Raw genomic sequence first — 25,987 nt, 5'->3', positions numbered from 1 at the left:
ATCCATGGCTTTTATCCCAAAAACCTGAATTCCAAATGGTAATTCTTAGGATTACTAAAGTCAGAGAACTTAGGAACTTGGCAAAAAAGAAAGAAAGAAAGAAAAGAAAAATTCATAGGCAGGTGTTCAAACATTCAATATGTTCTGCTTTTAATGTAATTGTTTAAATCTTTAGAGGAAGAGAGATAGGAAGTTCTAAAGTGTTTATTTTCTTTTTTAAAGATTTTTATTTATTTATTTGAGAGTGCATGCGTGAGAGAGAGAGCACAAGCGGAGGGAGGGCCAGAGGGAGAGAGAGAAGCAGACTCCCCACTGACCAGGGAACCTGACACAGGGCTCAATCCCAGGACCCTGAGATCATGGCCTGAGCCAAAGGCAGACGCTTAACCGACTGAGCCACCCAGGCACCCCTAAGGTGTTTATTTTCTTGCTTAATGTTAGGCCTCTACAAATAGTGGTTTTAGGAATAAATGACATAAAAGTTACATACTAAATAGAGGTTAAATCCTAAAGTCATTAATTAGTAAATCTGATATATCCAGCACATCAAAGGCATTCAAAAAGTATAGGATGGATTAGTGGATGAGTGGCTGGCAGGTAGGTGGTAGGATGGATAGATGGGTGGATGGGTGGGTGAGTGGAAGGAAGGAAGGAAACAAAGAAAGGTTTAGATGGAGGGATGGAAGGATGGATGACAGATGGAAGGAAGGAGGGGGAAGGAAGGAAGGGAGAGAGGGAGGGAGGAAAGGAAGGAAGGGTGGGTAGATGGAGGGATAGAAATGAAGGAAGGAAGGAAGGAGGGAGGGAAGGAAGGAAGGGAGAAGGGAAGGAGGGCAGGTGGTGGACGGATGAAGGGACAGATGGGTGGATGAGTGCATGGATGGAGGGATACACGCCATGACTGGGAGCTGTCGGCGGAGAGCCCCTCTTGGTGGACGGGGTCACCCAGAGCCCTGCTTGCGCCACAGGCAGCCTGCGATGTGTTCTGCGTGGGAGATGATGTCAACATCGAGAAGGCCAACAACTCCCTCATCAGCAATGACCGCAGCTGGAAAAGGAACAAGTTCCGTCTCACCTACATGGCCGAAGCTCCAGAGCTTACGCAAGGTACCCCCCACCCTCCTGGGGGGGCTGGGGCGGGGGGGCTGCAGGACGACAGGGGGAGGGGAAAGGTGCCCCGAGGAGCTGGGTGTCGTGGCTTCCATCTCCTTTCAGCGCGGTGCTCCGAAAACAAATGCGCGTCCTGCAGGGCGGCGCGTTACCCTGAAACCTTCTTCTCAGCTCAGCTCAGCCAGATTTGCTTTTGCTTCTGCATTATCCACAGCCCCCCTACCCCCCCATGTCTTCCCTTTCATCTCTTCACTTCACCCCCAGAGGACAGTGGGAGCGTGAGGAGACGGTCAGGAGAAGCTGGAGGCTCTGGGTTGGCCGTGCTTTAACCCCATCTCAGGGAGACTGTTGTTCTCACCGCAGGTCTCTCCAATGTCCACAAAAAGCGGGTCTCAGCTGCTCGACTCCTCAGCCGTCAAAACCTTCAGAGCCCTAAATCCAGGTAGGAGCACCTTGGTTGGCTCGGGGTTCCCCACCTGTGCTCCAGATGCACCCCCCCCACCATCAGGGAGGAGCCCTGGTTGACTCGGGGGGACTGGCTTCCCATGAACATCCCAAGTGCCATTGAGGTGCCCTTGTTGCTCTGTAGCATCGAGGTTTTCCTGCTGTCCCTTTGCCAAGCTCCCACCTAGAGGGACCAAGAGAGGAGATGCCGATGATCATCGTGGAAAACAGAAAGGGAACGGTTTTATGAGGAATTTTTAATATAGACCACACCCTTGTCGAACTGCTAATGTGCATTGTACTGGAGCATCCTAGTCAGAGAACATTTCCTCCTTGTGGGTGATTCTTCTCTAGAGTCCCGAAAACGGGCTACCCAGATGCTGCTTAAATTCCCTTGCGGTGGGGCGCCTGGGTGGCTCAGTTGGTTAGGCGACTGCCTTCAGCTCAGGTCATGATCCTGGAGTCCCGGGATCGAGTCCCGCATCGGGCTCCCTGCTTGGCAGGGAGTCTGCTTCTCCCTCTGACCCTCCCCCCTCTCATGCTCTCTCTCTCTCATTCTCGCTCTCAAATAAATAAATAAAATCTTTAAAAAAAAAAAATTCCCTTGGGGTGACGGGAGGTTCATTACCTCACCAAACAGCCCACTCTGTGTTTCAAAGTCCTAATTGTTAGAAAGTATCTTACTATGGCTATAACCAAAGGGCATCTTCCTAGCACTCCATACTGATCTCAGCTATATTCTGGTCATACCCAAAACAAACTGCATTCTTCCAAGTGAGAGACCTGCTAAGAGCCAAGGACATTGACCAATCTCTCCTGGGTTTTGATTCCTTCAGATCGTGCTTCCTCACACCCAGTTTCCCACACCTTTCGTTTTAGTAGAAGGACACACTGTCCTGCTGGCAGCGTCATCCCCAGGCCCGGTCACAGCACAGGGGAGACCTATCATAGCTGCCACATGCCCTAGGTTCATCACATCCAGCCTCCAGCGTGAGCAGGACGCATGGACCATCCAACATCACGGGCTTTGTCCTGGGGGTCATGCCGTTCTCCCATTAAGCTTACGTCCTTGCTGCTCTTTTCAAAGTGAGTGACCCAGGCCTGTCCGTCCTTCAACTCGTGTGAATAGGATTTTTGGCCTTAATGAAGTCCTTTGCCTTGATCCCCAAGGAATGGCACCTTTTTCACTTTCCGGTTACAGCCCATGCCGATCTTTTGAAATCTCGATTCTTTGTGTACAGAGTGGGCTCACGAGCTGGACAGCCCTGGGTTCTGTCCCCAGCTCTGCTGCTCACCAGCCATGTGACCGGGCCAGTCACTCAGGTCCTCCGAACCCCTGTCTCCTTGTGCAGAATGAGAACATTGACTCTGCAGATTGCTGACGTTTCTCTAGAGCTTTCTGTGTGCCACGCCCAGTTTTGAGTCCTCTCTGTGCGGGATCTCCCAGAACTCTTGGCCAGCCCAGGAAGTTGGGACTATTATCATCGGCATTTTTTTTTTAATTTTTCTAAAGATTTATTTATTTATTTGAGGCAGGGAGGGGCAGAAGGAGAGAGAGAGAGAGAGAATCTCAAGCACACTCCCCACTGAGTGTGGAGCCGGACGCGGGGCTTGATCCCACAACCATGACCTGAGCTGAAATCCAGAGTCGGACGCTCAACTGCCTGAGCCACCCAGGCGCCCCATCATCGATGTTTTAAATATGAAAAGTGACAAGTAGATAATGCAAGTGACTTTTTCGAGGTCACATAGACTTGGTTCTCCAACTCCAAAGTGAGCATGCCGAAAGGCTACCCAGGTGTCCTCAAGAGCATTGCAAGGCTGTTGTATCAAAGACGAGGTGCACAAAACAACTAACATATCATACCTTCCCATTACTCTTCCTTATCCATCCCAGCTTCAAACACCTGCAAATTTAGTATGCATGCTTTCTACATGGACTTCAGACCTCTAATAGAGTTATCAGCAGGATGAAGCCCCCAAGCTCTCATGTACTCACTTAGATCCTCAAACATTAAAGAAATGGGTTGGGAAATGAATCCCTTTGAATAGTTAAATGCAACATTTGGAGAATAGGGATCTCTGATACACAGAGGGACCCTGTGTTTGAAATATGCACCCTTACTTCCCATTTCTGCCCTGTGGAAAGGGATGACTTCAGTAGCATGGAAGAGAAGAGACTAAGAATCCATTGGAAATTTCCTTTAGCAACAAACTGTGAAAGACCAAATCACAAAAATTACTCCCTAAACCATGGTACATAAAAAGCAAGGTCCTTTGCAAATGTTCTTTTTTTTTTTTTAATGTTTTATTTATTTATTCATGAGACTCAGAGAGAGAGAGAGAGGCAGAGGCAGAGGGAGAAGCAGACTCCCCGCCTAGCAGGGAGCCCAATGCGGGACTCAATCCCAGGACCCTAGGATCATGACCTGAGCCGAAGGCAGACGCTTAACCATCTGAGCCACCCAGGCGCCCCCTTTGCAAATGTTCTGATGCTAAGTTGGACCAAAGTCCCAGAATAACCCCCCCTCCCCTCTGGAAAGGGTAGCTGACTCTATGCTGAGTGACTTACAAGAGACTGAATATTTCAGCAAGGTTAGGAACTAGAAGCTAGTATTAGAATCAGTCGTGAGGGGCGCCTGGGTGGCTCAGTTGGTTGAGCGACTGCCTTCGGCTCAGGTCATGATCCTGGAGTCCCGGGATCGAGTCCCACATCAGGCTCCCTGCTCAGCGGGGAGTCTGCTTCTCCCTCTGACCCTCCCCCCTCTCATGCTCTCTCTCTCTATCTCATTCTCTCTCAGATAAATAAATAAAATCTTAAAAAAAAAAAGAAAAGAAAAGAAAAGAATCAGTCGTGAATTAGCACAAAAAGGATCAAATTGTATGTAGGTATCTCTCTCTTTAGAAGCACACTCTGGAGCATGACCTATTTTCAGGCTTACTACCATCTCCAGCTTTATAAGTTGTTGGTTTGTTTTAAGGGATAATCGAGTAAAAAAAGCATGATACTCTCTCCCATTTTCCCCTGCCCAAGTTGGCCCAAAGTCAGGCTGTTTGAGCCAGGAAGCCATAAGTGAGATATCACAAATTATTCCTCGCCTCCCAGACCCTTAATTGCAAGCAAAGTGCTTAGGAGGAAGTAAAGAGCCTTCTGAGGGTGATCCTTGCACATCTAAAGAGAAAAGTGACCACAGTTACTGTCTGGCCAGGAAATACATTTTCTAGGTACACCAATTAGCAAACAATACAGAAGGGAGTATAATGGAGCTGTAACGGGTAATGGGTGCGGTGATCAGTGATCATAAGTCCTACAGGTCCGAAGGAGGGGAAGCGCATGGTAGGCTTTAGAATGGGAATGAGAACAGAGGAGGGACATCTAGGCAGAGGCTAGCAGGAGCAAAGGTGCAGAAGGGTGGCTGAGTGCTGGGGCATCACAGAGAGTGGTGGGATATTACAATAGACAGTTCTTGGTGGGGGAGCTCTTGATTCTCATCTCTCTTTGGATGAAATTGCTTCTCTCTGGCCTTCCCCATTTCAACAGAGAACATCAACATTTGGCTTAAGCCAAAAACTCCAGCATCTTCCTTGCCTCCTCTCCCTCTCTTACACTGCATGTCCGGCCCTCAGCTGGTCCTCCGGGACTTGACTTTCAACTTCATCTCAGACCTACAGCTGCCGCCTTGAGCAAAGCCATGTTCATCCATGGTATGAGTGACTACAGTAGACCCTAGCTTGTCTCCTTGTTTCTTGGCTTTTCTCTCCAAGAGCCGTTTCCAAATAGCAGCCAGACCAGTCTTGGAAAAACGTAAATTGAATCCTATCACTCCATAGCTTTATACCCTCTAGTGGCTTCCCACTGGATTGAGGAGACCTCCAAACTTCTTGCCATGACAGGTCATGATGAAGCCCTCATGATATAGCCTCTGCCCAGCAGTCTACTCTCCTCCCTCCCCCCACATCTGTGTTTACCACTCTCCAAACACTCCAGCCTTCTTTCCCTTCTCCAAATATGCCACACCTTTTCCTACCCTAGGGCCTTTGCACATGCGAACACTCTTCCCAAACAGATCTTTGCATGTCCCCTTTTTCTCATTGTTCAGATCTCTGTTCAAATATCACGTCACCACAGAGGCCTCCCTGACCATCCTATCTGACGATCACTCAGCCCACTGCCCCCAGCCCATCACCACCTACCCTTCTCAATGGCCATATGTGTCCCAAGCTTTAAAAAAAAAAAAAAGCTTACAAAATCCTATACTTACAAACCCCCAGCAGAACTGAGACAACTGGTCTCCAGGTTGGGGGGGAATCTGCTTCCCGGACAAGGCTTCAAAGACCAGCCCATCAGGATGCCCTGAGGCCACGCAGCCATTCAGTGCTGGGGGTCTCAGCAAGCCATGTCTGACCAGAGGCATGTAACATCCCCCTGGTTAAATTCCCAGCACGGGCAGAACCTGGGCCACCTAGCTAATCTGTCAGCTGCCTCCCCATTCCTGCCCCTTGTCTGCCTGACCACCTTGTGTCACGTTCAAGAGGACTTACTTGGGGGAAATGGCTGTGAGCATGAGCCAGCTCAGCAAGTTCAGGTCCTCCGCATTTCTATTTTGTACCGGCCAGAAGAACGGAGGCAAATATACTTCTGAAAGAAATCGTGATGATCTGGGAGAAAGTGGGAATTGATTTGGGGGCCTTTCAAAGGCTTCCTGTGGTTGGTGCAGGAGGCTCCGAAATTAGCAGCCCCACAGCGCCCCCTGCTGGCTGTCAGCCTCTGCTAATTCCAACCCTGGAGCTGGCAGAAGGTGATGGTGTCTCTGCTCTCCAGGAACCAGGAATCCGTATGAGCTCAGAGCAGAATCAGCCGTGCAAGTCTGTATAATTGACAAGATTAGTGCCCCAGAGATAGCAAAATCTGTCCAGGAAAGGAGAATGGGACCCCAGGCCCTGACACCACCATTCACAATCTCAGCCACCAATTTTCCCCACCATACGAAGGACAGGGGTGACTTGCTTTGAGAAAATACTTGCAAAAAAGTAAATGTGCCAGCACAACTATTTTTAATAACGGTGGCTATTTGCAGCACAAAAGGGTTGTTGGGTGTGCCAGAGACTCCTTTATATAGCGAGTCCCATTGATCTATTCAAGTGTTGATTTACATACCATGGAGAATGTAGAAACTTCATGTTGAATAAGAACCAGTTGGCAATGAAGAAAAGCAGATCTGAAATGCCAACGGAACCCAAAGAGGACAAAGAATCTGATTTACCAAAGTGTAATCAGCCCCCAAGTTCTCAGGTATTGTGTAAAATGCGGTAGGTCTGTACTAAAACCTTTTAAAGGACCAAAATGATCGTAGTCTGAGAATTCATTCTTGGGGCCCTCCCTTAGCATGGGCCTTCTGCCCTTAAAATACAAAAACGAATGGAAAAGGAGAGGATCTGGCAGGAAATAAATCAATTTCTCCGTGCGTTCTCTCCTTGGATCTCTCACATTTATATTGGTGGATTTGTGCACAACCAAGACCAAATGTTTTTCTCTTTATAATATGGGAAGCCCCCCGCACACCCACACTTACAAAAAGGGGGGGCAGAGCTTAGGATTCCCAGGAGAGATGGCGTGACACAGACTGGGGACTCCACTGCTTGGCTCCAATGGGGTCGTGATTCCTGGGAGAACCCCAGTTGGTACTGAGAACAGAGTCTGTTCTGGCAACTGGTTAACCCTGGGAGTCTGAGGTTCCTTCATCTAATAAATATTTCTTGAGTACCAACTATGTGCTGTGCGCTGTCCTCCTTGCCAGGAATAGGGCAGTGGACAAAACAGATTCCTTGCCCTCTTGAATTTGAAATTGTCCTGGAGGCTGGGGGTGGGGAGGGGCGGCAGTCAGGGGAGGGCAGACCACAAACCACAGGATGATATAAACACCACAAGAAGGCAGAGGCCGGTAAGTGCTATGAAGAAAGGTAGGTTCGGGAAGATAGAAAAGCAAGGAATCTGATGACTGAACCCTGAGGTGCTCTAATGGCCAGAGTTTGGGAAGATGAGAAGGAACTGCCAAATGAGAGAAGATTGGGAGAGCGTGGGGTGCTAGAACCCAGGAGAAGGGAGTTGAGAAGGAGGACGTGAGCAGCCCTGTCCAGTGCTGGTTCCATAAGCAAGATGAGCGCTCAGGACTTGGCATTGGATTTGCACTGAGGAGCTCGTGGGTGACCTGCTAAAAACCATGGTTGGAACGATGGGGGCACAGGGCTCATTGGCCTCGGCCCCACGGAGAATGAAAGGAGGGGGGTTGCAGCCACAAAAAGAGACAAAGAAAGGAGGCAGTAGCTGGTGACTCTTATCCGACTGTTCCCCACCTTTCCCTCCAGCCGATCAACCATCTTCGTGCGTCTGCACACCAACGGGAATCAGGAGCTGCAATACCAGCCTGGGGACCACTTGGGTGTCTTCCCTGGCAACCGCGAGGACCTCGTGAACGCCCTGATCGAGCGGCTGGAGGACGCACCTCCGGTCAACCAGCTGGTGAAGGTGGAGCTGCTAGAGGAGCGAAACACGGCTTTGGGTAACTACGGCAGGGTGGGGGCCCCCCACCTGGCCCCTCCTGAGAACCCTCCCCTTCTCCGGGGAGTCCCAGAAGCAGTGGGTGTCTGGGGTAGAGGAGACCCATCCTTCTTCCCAATCACCAATCCAGGCGGAAGAGTGGGTCTCTGTCTCCTCCAGCATATGAGACTGAAGACTCCTCCTTTCTCGTGGCTGAACCACCATGGCCCAACTGGCTGAGCCAATGTCCACGATGCCAGGACATCCATAGCTCATCCTTGGGGGAAGGGGCTTTTGCCTTCCTTCATCACCCCCGCCTCACTGCCCACCGAATAAACAGCAGCTGTTGTGTGCCCCTCCCTCCTCTTAAAATCAAGAGGCACTAGATGGCGCACTCAAGGTTGAACCATCATTAGATCCGGTTCCGGTCTGTCTCAGTGACCATCCTTGACCATTCTGTTGAAGAACTTGCAAAGGCAAATGGGTCTCAGGGCTTCATTTCAGGAGGCACAGGTGAGCTCAGGCTCAGGAACCAGGAACCACGGTGACCTTACTTGACAGCCCAGAATATGATGACATAGCCCCTTTACAAAGGAGCTAGAGTGTACGGTCAGAGCAGAATGTGAAAACAGCATGTGGTCAAAGCCCGACTGAAAAGTCCTTTGGGCGATACCACTTTGGAGAGACAACACTGTAGATTAATAAATCCAACCCAGCCGGTTCTTCTTCGTGTGGGAGCAGCACTTTTTATCTTGGGTTGAGCCCCTGATAAAGTAGATGCCATGCTTAGGGCTATATGCTATGGAAAATTACACAGAAACCATACAGTGTAGTAGTTAGAACAAGGTCTGGGGCAGGACTGCCTGACTTCACGCTTATGAGCTGTGTGACCTTGGGCAAATTCCTTGACCTCTCTGTGCTTCCCTTTTTCTCAGTTGCAAAATGGGGATAATAATAGCACCCACCACCTAGGGTTGTTGTGAGGACTAAGTGAGTTAATAATAATAAAGTGCTGAGAATAGCACTTGGCATATAGAAAGTGCTAGCAAAGTGTTAGGCATGTTTGTCATTTTAAACACCGGAATCCCACTTAGAGGTTTGAGAGGCCAACACCATGAGAGGTCAGACAGGACCAAAATAAGACTCCTAGCTTGTGCTCAGTGGGGGGCTCACTGCGTAGAATGCCAGAGGACGGACAGTCTCGTGCTATTTTAATACTGGTTTATTTTTTAATTTTTGAACTAATTTGCTCAGTTGATTTTGGATATGCTCCTTGCATGCATGAGGCGATCACAGGGTCCCCAGAACCCTGGGTCTAGATGTGGGACATGGAAGGTGACAAGCCAAGGGATTGCTTGGCTCACCCGGCCCCAACCTCTGCCCCAGGAGAAAATCTGGCCTTCCTGACTTAGACCGAAGCCCTTGGAGTGCAGACTCTCCTTCCCCCATCCACCCCTCACGTCCATTGTACCTCCATAGGAGTCATCAGTAACTGGACAGATGAGCACCGCCTCCCGCCCTGCACCATCTTCCAGGCCTTCAAGTACTACCTGGACATCACCACGCCGCCAACGCCACTGCAGCTGCAGCAGTTTGCCTCTCTGGCCACCAGCGAGAAAGAGAAGCAGCGTCTGCTGGTCCTCAGCAAGGTGGGTCCCCTCCTGCAACCCCAACGGTACCTTTCACCTCCGAGTCGGAGAGTTATGTAGCTATTACAACAGTTGTCCAGCAGATGGCAGGGTGGAGCAAGAGTTGCCGATTTTCAGTTTGCAGATGGTCACCATATTGGCTAGTCCATTTTGGCTTGTCCTCACCATCCCCACTCATTCTAACTAAGGTCTGACAGAACGAGGGTAGCCCTGTTGAATCTCAGAGCTCTCTGGCCCAGTAGAAATTGCTCTTCTAACTCTTGTTCCTCCTTCCTTTGGAACTCTTGAGTTTCCATTAGCTCCATCTGAGCCCATGCTTAGAAAGAAAAGAAAGAGAGAAGAATCCCACAGTACCCTGTTTTAGAGAGAGGTCTTTCCAAACACCGAGGACCTATTGGTGGGACTTGCAAGATAGAGGAGGCCCTATGATGGTAAAATGCATGAAACATTTCTACCATCCTTGCTTTGAAACCTAAGACTTGCTTGCCCCAAGCCCCTGCAAAATCTTACTCAGTAATGGGGCTCCTGGGTGGTTCAGTCAGTTAAATGTCTGCCTTCGGCTCAGGTCATGATCTCAGGGTCCTGGGATCGAGCCCCGCATCAGGCTCCTTGCTCCGTGCAGAGTCTGCTTCTCCCTCTCCCTCTGCCTGCCTCTCTGCCTACTTGTGCTCTCTCTATATATCTCTGTCAAATAAATAAAATAAAATCTTTAAAAAAAAATCTTACTCAGTAAGAATCCTACCCAGGAGGACTACCCAGACTTCTCCCAGTGGGGGCTCCTCCCCACTAAGCAAGCCATCAGCAAAGGATGGCTTAGCTTTCTTCTGCTGTCCAGGAGAGGGACGTATGATGGGCAGATAGGAAGAGGCTAATTCAAAGAATGTATATTACAGCTGGCCCTTGAACAACGTGGGGACTGGGGTGCTGACCCCCTGTGCAGTAGAAAATCCACATATAACTTTTGACTCCCCCAAAACTTAACCACTAATTTAGCTTACAGTTGACCGGCAGCCTTACCGATAACATAAACAGTTGATTAACACATATTTTGTATGTTTTATGTATTATATACTGTATTCTTACCATAAAGTAAGCTAGAGAAAAGAAAATCATAAGGAAGAGAAAATTCATTTACAGTCCTCTATTATATTCATCGAAAAAAAATCTGCATATAAGTGGACCTGCACAGTTCAAACCCATGTTGGTGGAGGGTCGGCTATATTTAGAAATGAGAAAACAGACATGAAAAGGAACACTTAGAGAGTTGTAAGTGGTTCACTCCGGGGAGTTGGAAACAGATTGGAGAAGTAGAGCATTAATCTTCATCGTAAACTTCGCAGAATTGTTTAACTTTGCACACGATGTACATGTATAACTTTAAAATTTTAATTAATGGGGGAGGGGCTGCTTTAAGAGGGACCAGAGATTGCACTGTTTGCATCGGATGATTTCAAGTAGAATTTGATAAACTGTACGTATTAGCCCATTTCTTCTGAAGAGCACAAACTCCAAGGTGGGATTAAATAAGCGAGGATTTTTATTAAGGGAAACACCTGTGTGAGGGGAAAAATGGGCAAGAGTCCGATAAGGCTGGGAGGGCCGTCAGACCTCTAACAAGTCTGACTCTGAGTGACGGAGAGGGAAGGAAGTGTGAATGGAAGCATCTGGAACTGCAGCCGCAGCCTTAGGAAGGACCAACACAGGTGATCCATGTCTGTTTCCCGTGGATGTCCATTTCAGAGAGCAGTTCCTGAGGCTCTTGGCAGATTGCACCCCTGCAGCTCAAGGTCAGTGAGGCTGGAGGTCCGGGAGGCACGTTCTCAAGGATGCCATACCCTATCAATAAAGCAAGGATGATCTTTAGGGACGTGGAGGAAAGCTTGGTTATAAGGTGCACTTATAATAGACTTCACTCCTCAAAATCTGAGCCTCCTATAAGCAGTCAGGGACTGCCCAGAGCAGCTTCTGAGATGTAGGAAAACCTAATTCCAGAGCCCCAGAGAGTTCCTCTGTTTCCTGGTAGCAGCTGGGCTTTGCTGTCCACAAGCCCCCACATGTGGTCCTCCACACCCTAACATGTTCCTTTGGGGCTGTCATTCACCATCTTGAACTTGACCTATGCTCCCTGCCGATGCATCTCCAGCCCTGCAAACTCACAGGTCACAGATCTACATTCCATACCAGCAAATCATGACACTCTCCACAGTGCTTTTCTCTTGAGCTTTGCATATGGCAGGACTATATGGTTAGGAGCACAGATGCTGGGGCCACACTGCCTGGAGCAGGGGTCAGCAGTCTTTTTCCATGAAGAGCCTGGTAGTAAATATTTTAGGCTCACGGTCCATGAGGTCTGTCTCACAACCATTAAACTCCACCATGATAGCCCAACAGCATAGACAGTACCTAAGAGAGTCGGCATGGCCAGGTTCCAGTCATATCTTATTTATGGGACAGAAATTCAAATTTCATATCACATTCTCATGTCATGAAATCATATCCTTCTTTTGATCCTTTCCCCCAACAATTTAAACATATAAAAACAGCTCTTAGCTCATGAGCCCTACAGACGCATAGTAAGCCACATTGACCTTTTCGGCTGAAGTTTGTCACCCCCGACCTAGATTCAAAACCCAGAATCACTGCCTCCAAGCCAAAGAGCTTCTGTGTTGGTCAGTTTCCCCCACTATAAAATAGGGACAACAGTCATATGTATTTCATAAGGTCGTCGTAAGAATTAAGACCTGGCGCGGAGTAATTACTGTGTGAGTGTTAGGTATCCTTATCACTCCTGACCTCCTTCCCCAGATGTTCTTTTTTTTTTTTTAAGATTTTATTTATTTATTTGAGAGAGAGAGAATGAGAGACAGAGAGCAGGAGAGGGAGGAGGGTCAGAGGGAGAAGCAGACTCCCTGCTGAGCAGGGAGCCCGATGTGGGACTCAATCCCGGGACTCCAGGATCATGACCTGAGCTGAAGGCAGTCGCTTAACCAACTGAGCCACCCAGGCGCCCATCCCCAGATGTTCTGATGCCCTCCCTGGAAATGTGTACCCAGAGCAGGGTGCAAGTTCTGCATCCCTCTCCTTGGCACAGGGTTTGCAGGAGTACGAAGAATGGAAGTGGGGCAAGAACCCCACCATCGTGGAGGTGCTGGAGGAGTTCCCATCCATCCAGATGCCCTCTACCCTGCTCCTGACCCAGCTGTCCCTGCTGCAGCCCCGTTACTACTCCATCAGCTCCTCCCCAGACATGTACCCCGACGAGGTGCACCTCACCGTGGCCGTTGTCTCCTACCGCACCCGAGGTAGGCAAAGGCCCCAGGAGAGCCCCCTGGGTCTGCATTGGTTCCCCAGGGGCCTCTGCACGGCTGCCAAATCCCAAATCCCCAAGAGGAGACCCACCCCGAGGCCAGGAACTGGGGGAAGAAGCAGGGCAGGCAGACTGTCCCCTTAGGCAGAGTCAGGAAGGAGGGAAGATGTGCACTTGAAAGCTTCCTCTGCTCCCAAAGCCTGAGAGCGCTTTTACTGCCTTCATCCTCTCATCCCTCCCCAACCAAGGCAGCAACTGGATCAAGCCACCCTCACCCATCCCTCGGAGGGGGGAGCTCTCTGCTGCATGAAGTCCCCTAGTTGTAGGTCAGTCAGATATCCTAGCGTTTGTCTCCCGTAATTTCCCTCCTTGATAAAGCAGTTAAAATGCATGGTGCCTGAGAGAGCTCCAAGACCGGGATCCTGGAAGGCCACCAGGAGCACAGTGACTGAGACCTTTCCGAGTTAGACCCACCCTTACCCACGGGAACCCTGGGCAGCTTCATTATACCATACCCTCTTCCCCTTCAGAGGATCCAGACAGGGAATTCCAAGGCAGAAACTTGGCGTGGGGTCGTGAGCTTCACTGGAGGGAGGGGGAGGCCAGGGACGGGGAACCCTGGGGGCAGTAGGCGCACCAGACCACCTTGCTTATTCTGCCAGATGGAGAAGGACCAATTCACCACGGTGTGTGCTCCTCCTGGCTTAACCAGATACAGGCTGACGAAGTGGTCCCGTGTTTCGTGAGAGGGTGAGTGGCAAATGAAGAGAAATGAGCAGTTGTCCCAAAGCTGCATACTCATGTCCTGAGCTGGTCTGGGTGGACCAGCCTAAAGGGTTCTGGAGAAATGGCTGAGTCAGACGGAACCGAGATCAACACTCAGTATCACTCCGAGCTGTTAAGTAAATGGGATCTTGGGATAGGCAACACAGCAGCAGCTAAGCAAGCCCCACCTCCCCAGTCAAAGTCAGGTCAATGCAATGAATATTTATCAAGTGCATGTACTGTGCTAGATGCTGGGGTTACAGTAGACAACCCAGCAAATGCAGTCTCAGCTTTCCTGAAATCTGCAGACTGGCGGAAAGTCTGGCGGAAATTCTCTCCACTATCTACCAACCATCCTATCTGTTCCCAATATTTCGGAGATGGGGAAGATCTAAACCTTCCTCCCATCAGTCAGAGCTGTTTCTCTCGAACTCAGCTGTGTGGGGTTTTTTTAAGATTTTTATTTATTGGGACGCCTGGGTGGCTCAGTTGGCTAAGCATCTGCCTTCGGCTCAGGACACGATCCGGGGGTCCTGGGATCGAGCCCCACATCAGGCTCCCTGCCTGGGAACCTGCTTCTCCCTCTCCCTCTGCCTGCTGCTGTGCCTTCTTGTGCTCCCTCTCTCTCTCTCTCTCTCTCTGTCTCAAATAAATTTAAAAGATTTTATTTATTGGAGACAGAGAGAGAACACAAGCGGGGGGTGGCAGAGGGAAGAGGGAGAAGCAGACTCCCCAGCTGAGCAGGGAGCCCGATGCGGGACTCAATCCCAGGACCCCAAGATCACAACCTGAGCCAAAGGCAGACATTTAACCAACTGAGCCACCCAGGCACCCCCCCAAACTCAGTTTTAAAGTACGTTCCTGCCTACAATTAACAGTACTGTATCGTGCACTTAAAAATTTTGTGAAGAGGGTAGATTTCATTGAAGTGTTCTTACCACCATCAGATAAAAACTACAACTTAAACATTTTTCACAGTGAGGGCCATACCTGAGCTGGTAAGGTTCCTGCTTTGTCAGCCAGTGACTTCTGTACCTGAACAGTGGTCTTGACCAGTGATTTTTCTCAGCTCTTGAGAGTGGAGTGTTCATAGGATGGTCCATATACCATGACCATCAGAATCCCAGTGGTGCTTCGAAAGTACCGTATCCTGAGCCCAGACTTGCTGCACTGCCCAAGGCTCTGCTGTTAACGCCACTGGGTGATTCTTCTGTACACGGAAGTCTGTTCCCTGCTTTTAGGAGATCTCGCTGGTGCCTACACGGAACCGTGGTTCTCAGCAGAGGCTGATTTTCCCCCTCAGGCCGCCTGTGGCAAAGGCTGCGGAGATTTTTGTCACGGCTGGAGGGTGCTCCTGGCATCTAGGAGGTAGAGGCGAGGGGTGCCACTCAATATCCTACAATGCACAGGACACCCCCCATGGCAGAGAAGTATGCAGCCCCAACTGTCAGCAGTGCTGAGGTCCGGAAAGCCTGAGTTAAAACGATGCCCTTGGTGGCTTAGTTCAGCAATGAGGAAAACTGGGAATTGGAGTGGTAGCCAGACCCTGAGGAGCTCCTGTGTGGGGAACTCCCCAAAGCTGTGGGACCTCCCACTCTGATAAGGGGCACCCGACCCCAGCTGGAGAGCGCAATCCCACTGTATCACCAAGACGGCCATCTGGTCTACCCAAGGCCCAGCCACCCTTGATCAGATCTGAGTGCAGCAAGCCTTCTGATTCTCTCTCTCTGGTCCAGAGCACCCAGCTTCCACCTGCCCCGAAACCCCCAAGTGCCCTGCATCCTCGTTGGCCCAGGCACCGGCATCGCCCCTTTCCGAAGTTTCTGGCAGCAACGGCAATTTGACATCCAACACAAAGGTGGGTCACAATTCAGCAGCCAGGTGATGTTCACCCCGCCCAGACCTGGGCAGACCCACCTGTGGCTCAGCCACCCAGAGGAATGACAGAGTTCTCTCTCTACTGCATTACTCCCTGGGGGAGGGGGAGGGGGTCATGGTACTGCCCTGACCCATAGGTGAGGTTCATGGTTATACTTCAAAGGACCTGTCCCGACCAGTCTCCCACACAGCTTGTTCTAGGGCGTGAAATTCCATCCCTGGAAGACATTTCTGTGTTACGCTAGGACCCATCTGAAACCTGAAGCAGCCCTAGGAGAGTAAATATTAAGCCTTGTCAAGTGTCTGTACGTTTGGGGGATTGTCCCAAAGGCTGTTATTCAAGAGCAGGCTTTGCTGTGTGAGAGACCCAACAGATCAGCTCCAGGAGGAGAGAGAAAGAAACCCACAGCTGTGGCATGCATTAACCAGGGATTTGTTGAGCATCTAATAAATGCCAAGCACTGTTTTAGGTGCCAAGGGACAGCATTGAACAAGACAGAGAAACAGCTTAAAAAAAAAAAAAAAGCCGCCCCCATGGACCGGTCATTCTGGTGGAATAGCCAACATTGATAAAGGATTCACTGTATATTCACTGAGCTCAAATGTTTTACATCTCAGAGTAACCGTAGGAGGTAGATGCTATTATTACTTCCATTTTGTACCTGCAGAAATGGGCACATAGAAAGTTAAGTTGCTCATCATTGCACAGAGCTGGGATTTGAACCCGGGTAGTGCAGCTCCACAGACTGGGCTTTCGGCACAACCCAGTAGCAGGGGATGCTAAGTAGCCAGGGGGGCAGAAGGAAGGATTGAGACCTAGAGAAAGGAGGTGTGCTAAAATCGGAACACATTTCACCTACGTCCCTCGGTGTGCGCAGGTGCGTGCGTCTGGATACATGGGTGTACTTGTGAGCAAGTACATACACCCCACCTGTCCCAGTGTTCATGTGCTTCTATCCATGTGGCATGCACGAAGGTTCCCAGTACCCCCTCCCCTGGCACCACCAGCCACCACCCCCAAATTGGGCATCAGAGCCGTGAGTGACGTGAGATCTTCCTGGTCCCCAGGAATGAGTCCCTGCCCCATGGTCCTGGTGTTCGGGTGCCGGCAATCCAAGATAGACCACATCTACAGGGAGGAGACTCTACAAGCCAAGAACAAGGGGGTCTTCAGAGAACTGTACACGGCCTACTCCCGGGAGCCAGACAAACCAAAGGTAACCCCCGGCCCGTGCACAGTCCCTACACCCCAGCCCTAGATACACACACACACACACACACACACGCTTGTACACACATGCACATCCCACCCCCACTCACCTCCTCACCTGTTCTGAATTCTCCTCCAGGACATTGCTCTATATTTCAGGAAGCAGGAGCAAAAAAATATCAGTTTAAAATATTTAACAGCCCATATTGTAGGATGCCACTTATGTGAAATATCCAGAACAGCTGAATCCTTAGAGACAGAGAGCAGATCTGGGGTTACCAGGGGCTCTGGGGGCAGGGGAATGGGGAGTCCCTGCTCGTGGGTACAGAATTTCCTTTTGGGGTGATGAATAAGTTCTAGAACCAGATAGGGTGATGGTTGCACAAGACAGTGGTGCACGAGATGCCACTGAATTGTTCACTTTAAAATGGTTAAGTGATATGTTTCGCATATTTTACCAAAATAAAAATATTTTTTAAATATGAATTAAAAAAAAACCAAACACCTAACAGTCCATAAGAGGTGCTACCAGTCAGAATGGACACAGGCCACAGGACTGGAGCGTGCTCCTCCTGGATGTTGGGGAGATCCAGAGGGTCTCAGGAGAGGGGCCGGGACAGCTGGGGTGGGGTGGGCACTCGGAGGGTGGGCAGTGGCCGTCTGACAGCTGGGGTGGAAGTACACCAGTGTTTTTACAAGCAGGACAGCCGTGCCAGGACATAGCAGCTTCGTGTCCGCCTCGCCCCGGGACAGTTTCCTAGACAAGTGGAAGGCATCCCGAACAAATAAGGCAAATGCCCAGGAGGCTATGGTGGACATCCCTGTAGCCACCCCACTTTCTCTTAGCCCACCTTCTACTCCAGCTCCTCCTGCAGCAGCTGGTTTTGTGCAGGTGTGAGCTGACAGCCCCTCACCTCTCCCATCTCTTGCTGTCTGCCCTGGGGCTTCTCTGGCACCCCAGGATAGGATGTACCCCGCACCTAGTAGAGTACAGGTGTTAACACCCCAGGGGGGACCACTGGCCATTGGACAGGGAGCAGGTAGATCGGGACCCACCCTGTGCTCCCCTGGGGTTATGGCTCTGGGCTGTGTTCTGCATGACCTTCTAGAGGGTCCTCAGCACAGCTGAGCTCCAACACGGGGAGCAGCTCATTCGCACACCCTCGGATCGGCTTTCCTTCTCTTACTCACTCCTCCCGCTCCCCTGGGTCACCTGTATCAGGCTCTGCCCAGGACCCAGCTCCTTCTCACGGGTCTTCCTGCCCCCTGCAGAAGTACGTGCAGGACATCCTGCAAGAGCATTTGGCAGAATCAGTGTACCGAGCCCTGAAGGAGCAAGGGGGCCACATCTATGTCTGTGGGGACGTCACCATGGCTGCCGATGTCCTCAAAGCCATCCAGCGCATCATGACCCAGCAGGGGAAACTCTCAGCGGAGGATGCAGGCGTGTTCATCAGCAGGCTGAGGGTGAGTGACAGGCTGGCTTCTTGGATCCCTTTGTCAGCAACTGGTTCCTGTCTCCTCTTCCTCACCCCACCTGTCTCAATGATTAGAGGGGCCATGATGACATCCCCGCCTGCTCCCATTTTCCCACTTATGGTTCAGGGTAGAGGATACCCGTGGTCCCAAACCATAGTTGAGAGAGAAGGAGGAGGACTGGGTGTTGCGTGTGCAGGTGCGTGTATTAAATATGGGTGGGGGCTGTGGTGTGTGAAAATAACAAGCGGGTGGATCACTGGGTAGCTGGACAGAAACCTTCCGAAACTGACTCTTCCTGCCCCCAGAACCAAGCTGCAGCACTGTCCTGTGCAGTTGTCTAGGTTGAACACTGCATAAAAAGTTTTGTCCAAGGTGTGCCAGTTCAGATGTGAACTGAAATGTTCTTTGCCACCTGGGCTAGGAGGTCAGAGGTCCTCCAGGGGGCACTGGGTTACATCTTGTTTGTTTAGAACCCATCTTTTTAAGGGACATTCCATTTCAGGTTGTCAGCATGCCTGTCCCTCTCCTGCCTTTGGCTGGCATTTGAGGGCTTTTTCTGTCCCCCAGGATGACAACCGGTACCATGAGGATATTTTCGGGGTCACCCTGCGAACGTATGAAGTGACCAACCGCCTTAGATCTGAATCCATTGCCTTCATTGAGGAGAGCAAAAAAGACACCGATGAGTAAGCAGGCTCCTTCCCAGGGGCTCGAGGGGTGGGCAGAACCCTCTTTTCCCAGTCCTAATGGCTGGAGGATGTCTGGCTTCGTTTGCCCTGGTTTTCCCACAGTGGAGAGTGGGCTACAAATGCAAATTCCCAGGCCACCCCAGACCTGCTGACTCTGAAACTCTGGAGTGAGAACCGAGGTTTATGTTTTTAAGGCGCCCTCCAGAGATTCTGAGGCCCCTCCAAGTGTGAGAACCCTGGTTTTGCATGCCCACGTCTGCCTGGGGCGCCCCCTAGTGGAATAACGGCTCCAGCCTCCGGGAAGCTGTATTCCCCGCCGCAGCTCCCTCCCTTTTATCCAACACCTCCCACACCCCCCAGATTACCCAGAGCGTTCTCATCCACGCAGATCCCAATTGGTATTATTTTGACAATCTCACTGGTTCTCTCAAAATTGCTGGGAAAAGTGTGAGGCACCACAAGACTGGATTGAGTCTCACTAGTTAAACCTCACCTTAAGGCCGGGACCTCTCAACCACGACGGTAATGGCACTCACCCCATGCCCCCCCCCCCACAGAGTACCTCCAAACCACCGCTTTGTGCCTTTTATGTTAAACTAGGTAGGAATTGGGTTGTCTCATTTTCGGCAGCATAGGGAAGACACCCCATTTCTTAAGCAGCCTCATTTTTTCCCCGTACATACAAAACATATTTTGTGTCCAGTAGGCTCACTGTATTGCCTTTAAGATTCCAACTCCTTCGGCGTGTCGGGAAGCCCCTTTCGTTGTCCCTCTTCCTGGCCGTTTGTGTCGGTGAGCAAGCACTCATCCATTCCTTCGTTAGTTCGTCCGTGCATTCAAGACGAGCCCCAGCTAGGGGCCAGGTGCTGTCCTAGGCGGGGAGCCTGCCGAGGAAGGGGCAGTGAAGCCCCTGTGCCCAGAGTTTGGTGGCTTCTCTGTGGCTCCGTAAGGAAACAGTGCAGTTTGGCCTCCCTGGCACTAACTCCCTTCCCCCTGTCTTCCCACAGGGTTTTCAGCTCCTAACTGAATCCTCTTGCCCAGACGGATGGCAGGGGGGCCATCCCATGTGCCCCGGTGGGGCAGCTGCAGGTTTTATAAGCGTGGACACTGCTGAACCTTCCCTCCGGGACCCCGCGTGGCCCCCGCTGTCCCTCTCGTCCTGTCGCTGTGGTTTTTCCTCTTCTGGGTCCTCGCCCCTCGGTGGTTTCCTTGGCCCTCTTGGGTTTTCTCCTTGAGTTGTCCTGCTGCAATGCAATGCCTTTATAATCCACAGTGGCTCTTACAGAACTGTTTCCCCCTCTCTCTCTTCCCGACAAGGGCAGATCACCAGTGCATGACATCACTGGAACGTGGCAGTTGCTCTGGGGTCCCCCTGGAGAGGCTGCAGGGACCAGTCAGGAGGGTCTGAGCCGGTCTCTCTGCTGCTGAAGCACCCCCCCTTCTCCTTTTTTATGATGATGTCCTGGTGGGGTGTGTGTGTATGTGTGCACGTGCGTGCATGTGTGGGACAGGCCTGGGTCTCCATCTGTCCTCTTGCCTGGACAAGCGTGTGGCCTGCAGACTTTCAGTGCCAAGAACCATACCCTGGTTCTCCACACGTCCATAATTTTCTGTCTGTGCTCATGTCCCTGAAACCCTTGGAGCTGTTCTCGTTGTCCTGGTCACAAAGGGCAGGGGAGAAGCGAGTGTGCTGATTAAGGGGGAAGGCTCCGTCAAAAAGGGGTTCACGGAATTGGTCGCGTTTAGATTCTGGTACCAGTTAGCGGAGCCCTCCCTGGGAAACTAACCCATCTCGTGGATTAAGCACACCTCCTCACCAACCCTACCCCCCGCCCCACCCCAGACGGGATCACCTGATTTGGCCCTCCCTGGACCATCGCACCCACAAGACGGGGAGGTAATGTCCCAGGGAGTATGCGGGAAATAAGAATCTTCCCATCTTGACCCCCCGGTGACTTTGGGCAAGTTACTTGTCCACGGTTCCCCCTTGTAATGTTATGAAGCAAAAAAAGGATGCATAGATCAGCCTTTAAAGTGGTAGAGACTGGAAACAGTATCAAGGAAGAATATCGCTATTTTTTGTATTGCCCCAAATGGGGCTGGCCCTTCCACCCTAGGAAGGAAATAACAGAAGGCCGGTAAATTGGGTAGGTTGGAGAGGAAAGCCATAATGAGGTGCCCTCATGCTCCTGGCCTTCTAAAAGTGATCCCCCAAGTTTCCAGCCTGATAAAATAATTTTGACAAATGAACCTTGACTCCTATCAAAAATGGGCAGTGCAGTCTTCAGTGGGAATCAGGGTCAGTACACTCCCCCCCCCACCCCGCTTCCCCCCCACAGCAGGCAACCTACTGTGCCCACCCAGTCAGGATGAATGGGCTGGGAGGGCCCCCCCTCTCCCCAGAAGTGCTCAAAATCAGGGGCAGGCCCGGAGAGAGCCAAGAAATTGCTAGAGGGGCCTGCCCTGGGCCCCCCCACCCAGGTTGGAGGGGAAGCCTTCTGCAAGTGGGTTCTTCTGTTTTGTTGTGTTATGCTTTGTCATCCAGAGAGACAGCATCACCTTTCTGTACGGCACAATGGGTATTTCTTGATGCTCCGTTTGGGGGGCTGCCAAAGAGAAAGTACCCTGGCCCTCTCTGGAAGGGCCTTAGTTCACGGGCTGCCAAAGAGGTGTCCCCAGGAAGGGGATTCTTAAAGGCAAAAGGCAAACTGGACCTCACTTTTCTCCACCCTCCACGGCAGCCCCCCTCCCTCTGGGGTCCCATCTCCCCTGAGTGCAGAGCTGGGCTGCCTCCAGTTACCACCTCCCCACCTTCCTTTAATCCTGTGTCCTTTGGCTGGGGCTTCCACGGCAAGGAGACCAAGCACAAGCCCTTGGCGGGCTACCCCCTTCCCCACCCCCCACCCCCCCCCCCAGCCCCCCATCCCCACCCTGTCCAACCTGGAGCTCCAGAGGCCCATTGTATACACAGTTCTGGCTCCTAGCAGCTTTCCCCCCAGGGGCTTTCTTTCAACCCTTTGAGCCCTTTGGAGATACTTGCTAAGACATCCCTGCTCCCCAGACCCTGAATTATACTGTCCGACCTCATCCAAGGAGGAACTCATCGGCGCTTTCCTCTCCAGACCAAGCTCTGCGTGTGAGTGCTTTTCCACCCCCGAATACGTGCTTGTGTGCACTTCCTGTGTGCTGGGCACCTCCTTCATGCACCCCTGCCCCTCCAGTAGCAGGCTTGCTGATGTATCAGGGAGTCCAAAGCAGTGATTATAGACTCGGGATGCATCTTTCTTCCCAAGAAGGATTTTTGTTTTTAAAGGAAACACCTTTCAACACCCAACGCAAGCTGCTGCAGGACTCCCCGCTCGAAGACCGGAGACTGGTCCAATGTATTTCTCTCATTTGCCAGAACCCCTCTTACGAAAAGCCTCCCTGTAAGGAGCCTGTCAAGAGGCAGAGTGTGGAGTCCTGGTTTAGGGTTTAGCGCTGATCCAGGGTGGGTAAATGCTGCCCTCTTGTGGTGGTTTTAATTTCAGTCCCAGTAGCCAAATCTAGGCGCAAAATTTGGCTCCACGATAAGTGAGCAGGAAAATAGGATTGATTGGGCATTTGGGGGTTACCTAGATTACAGACCTTTCTGTCCCTCTCCCCCTTGAACTGGCCTGCAGTGACTCCAACTCAATTTAACAAAAGTGAGTTTGGCCAGGAGGAAGGACACATCCCCCTCTACAGGAGAGCTGACATGGTCATGCCCCCCGTTCGTCACTGTGAATCCAAAGCCAGCACCTTGTGTTAGGAAAGGAGCAGAGGTAATTTAACTCCCTGAGCGGAGGAGTATTTTCCCGCTTGGTTTCTACGGAGTGAGACAGCCAGGTATCCTTCCGTTCAGGGAAATGCTTCAGACCCACCAAAATGGAGTCTTTGGAAGCAGCCCTGAGTCCAGACGCTAACTCTGACCTTTCCGAGTCTACATGTCCACTTACATAGCAAAGGGGGCTAAATGAGATAATGCCCATAAAATAGCCAGTTATACTCCCTGCCCCATTGAAGCTTTCAAATTTTCCTTTTCCACTTCACCAATACCTGTATGCGGAAGGCACAGTGGAGAGTACGAAGCAAAGAACAGTTTCTGTTTGTAGACAGTGAGATCTCGTATGTAGACACACAATTAGAATCGACATAAATGTCTGAGGTTTGAGAAATGGGTGGATTCCACCTGCAGGTCTGAGGAGATAAGATTTCCAGGAAGTAGGAAGAGAGGGAGGAAAGGCACAGGCAGGAGTATGTTGCAGTAAATGGGGGCTGGCTTCAGGCACAGTTTTGGAAGGCTTGAAGGTGATGAGCCAGATGCTGGGAAGGTGAGCAGGGACCCGCTCTTTGGGACAGGTGAGCGCATGTCAAGGAATTTAGATTATTTGGCAGGCAGCAGGGTATCCCTAGGAACGTTTTTCACATGGGAAAAATAAGGTCATTGGAGTTGTGCTTAGAAAAGAATCTTCTGGCTGTAGCACAGAGTATGGACAGCTGGTCTGTTGAACCGGCCGTAGAATGTTGCAATAACCAAGGCTGGAATGAGGGAAGAGTCAGGTGTAATGATAAAGCCACTCCAGGGGTTAAATCAGTAGGACCTGGAGACTTATCTGTTGGGGAGAAGAACAGATGAGAAAGTTAAGAGTCTTACCTTTAGGCTGAGAAAGGAGTCTCATGAGAAAAAAAAACAGCCTCGAGGGAAAGATGAGTTTGCAGTTGCTGACATGATAGCCAGCTTCTCCCCCAGCCAGCAGGGTGCATCCTTCCAAGGTCCAGCCAGGCCTAGATGCAAGGAAAGAAAACCGACCCCGGGCCAATTAGACATTGGCCTTAGAACATAGGATTTTCTTGCCAAGCACATTCTCAGCAGCCACCTGCTTTGGACTTCCAAAAGGAGGTCAGGTTTTGCCCTAAGTCCAAAACAAGTGAGATTTTTCTGACCCAGATGGCAGGCAAACCAACAGTCCCTCTGCCAGGATGTGCAAGCCAGATGTCTGGGCCCATTCACCCCTCATGCGCTGGCCATTCATGCCATCGGGAAAACTATGGGGTTAAGATTTTGTGTGAAGCCAACCGTTAACTTGTATATTTGCATCTCCACTGCCCTGACTTCCAGCATGTCACCATGCCCACCTTACCCCCAAAGCCTTCTGTCTGAATTGGCAAGTTAATCTGAGACTTCCTGCAGGTGACAAGGAGAAAAAAATATTCATCTGGGCATCCTATATGACTTGTCCATACTCCTTGACGTCTCCCAACCCTTGTCAAGTTTCCTGCATCTAAATGTCCTGTTTGACTCAAGAATTAAAAGCCAGGGGCTGGGATGGGGGAAGATGGATCTGAGAGTCACTGCCCCCACCCCCCACCCCCCCGAACTCAACACAGATGGTCACCATGAACCTGAATCTGACCTTTTGGGGCTGACACCAGCCTGGTCTCTCCTCTTTCTGTCATATGCACCCTGTCCTCGATCCACCGCCGGTCCCCACCTGGTGGCAAAAGCCGCCTCTCCCCAAACACTGATGAGTCTCAGACCTGCATGAGGACCTAGGTAAACTCTCACCCCTGGAACATGGGTCTTGAGTCTATTCTCTGTTACTACTTGTCAGAGCCACGTGCAATCATGCAAGGGAGGAGGTCTGGGGTAAATACACCTTTGTTTATGATTCTGTTCTGTCCTGGAAGACCTGAACAGTTCTAAACAAGCAAGTTGTGTCCGTCCGGTCAGGACAGAGACCGTTCTTAACGAGGTGGCCCTGGCAGGCAAGAGCAAACCTGCCTTGAGATGCAGCTTTCCATAGTCTTCTAGAAAATGACTCCAGGACATCCAAGTGCCCAGACTTGACACTGGTCCAGACATCGTAGGCAGGTGGCCTCCGCCCACCAGAAGCAGTAGCCGTCCCTCCCCACCCCACCCCCACCAAATGTGACATCGGATATTGCCAGATGTCCCCTGAGGGCAAAAGAATATCTCCTGGCTACTCCAGGCCCTTCAATCATGGTCCTTCTGGAGTCAGCAGAGGATGGCTTTGTTTCCATTATCTGAGACTCAAAGGATTTGGGGCGGGGGGGGATGATGATAAAGTGGTTTCACGAATTCCCTCCCAAGACAGAAAGGATGACAGTTCCATTTTGATAAGATGCTGTGCTCTTGGCATCACTCTGATTACTACCCACCGAGGCCCGATGCCGTGCACCCTGCCTCTGCCCTGTCTTCCTTGTGTTGTGCTGTCTTGTGATCGCAGGACCCACTCCAGGCTCAGCAGTGGTTTCCTGGAAGGCAGAGAGAGAGAGAGAGAGAGAGAGAGAGAGAGAGAATGCAGTTGGCCGTCTCCTCCTTGCTGTACCAGTGCGTTTCCATTTGGGGTTGAGGAGCTGGGGAGGTGGGCAGAGTGGGTGTCACATGTCACCACACATACACACACACACTGTCAGAAACTCGGACGTCCCCCTACCTCTGAGCTCTCGATGCTGCTAATGTCCGCCCAGTGTCCCGTGCGCTCCGGCACCTTCCTCCAAGGACTGACGCCCGCCCCACGCTCCTCGCGAGGTTGTCCAAGCTGTGTTCACTGCATGCTCTCCTTCTGCATTGTCCTCATCTTCTAACTTGATGGAATTCAACAAAAGTCTACTTATGCCTGTTTGCATTATGGTTAAAATATTAAAAAGTGGAGTTGACTTCCTGGGCTGTGGTCTCTCGTTTGATTTGCTTGGAATTTCTCCCACCTCTGCCCGCTATGGCCCGCCAGGTGCCCCCAGGAAGCCCACCCTGAGACAGGGAGCAGAGATTGATCGGGTAGTGGTCTTGGGAAGGGGAGAGGGGGGAGGGGGAACAGTCCACCTGATGGGAGGGAAAGCCTGAGCCACCATATTGTCGCAACAGAAATTTCAGCC

At 51.1% G+C, this 25,987-nt stretch overlaps 1 protein-coding gene across 3 annotated transcripts in view; it reads left to right on the top strand.

Annotated features, from left to right (window-relative positions):
- The window catches only part of NOS1 (nitric oxide synthase 1), a 174,135-nt gene extending 149,117 nt beyond the window's left edge, over window positions 1–25,018 (top strand). For all 3 annotated transcript variants that reach the window (XM_045887548.2, XM_064578460.1, XM_064578459.1), the window contains 11 exons: window positions 969–1,107; window positions 1,474–1,552; window positions 7,921–8,114; window positions 9,572–9,741; window positions 12,833–13,043; window positions 13,711–13,798; window positions 15,550–15,671; window positions 16,760–16,908; window positions 18,174–18,368; window positions 18,948–19,066; window positions 20,077–25,018. In XM_045887548.2, coding sequence (XP_045743504.1) covers window positions 969–1,107; window positions 1,474–1,552; window positions 7,921–8,114; window positions 9,572–9,741; window positions 12,833–13,043; window positions 13,711–13,798; window positions 15,550–15,671; window positions 16,760–16,908; window positions 18,174–18,368; window positions 18,948–19,066; window positions 20,077–20,092 — 1,482 coding nt within the window. In that variant the 3' untranslated portion in view covers window positions 20,093–25,018. The remainder of the gene's footprint in view (window positions 1–968; window positions 1,108–1,473; window positions 1,553–7,920; window positions 8,115–9,571; window positions 9,742–12,832; window positions 13,044–13,710; window positions 13,799–15,549; window positions 15,672–16,759; window positions 16,909–18,173; window positions 18,369–18,947; window positions 19,067–20,076) is intronic.
- The last annotated feature ends 969 nt before the right edge of the window (window positions 25,019–25,987 follow it).

This window comes from Mirounga angustirostris, unplaced genomic scaffold (assembly GCF_029215605.1).
Source record: "Mirounga angustirostris isolate CCGP_5_RB_7025 unplaced genomic scaffold, mMirAng1.0.hap1 SCAF_14, whole genome shotgun sequence".
Taxonomy (NCBI): Eukaryota; Metazoa; Chordata; class Mammalia; order Carnivora; family Phocidae; genus Mirounga; species Mirounga angustirostris.
Note: the sequence above shows the minus strand (reverse complement) of the source record. Positions and strands in the feature narration are given on the sequence as shown.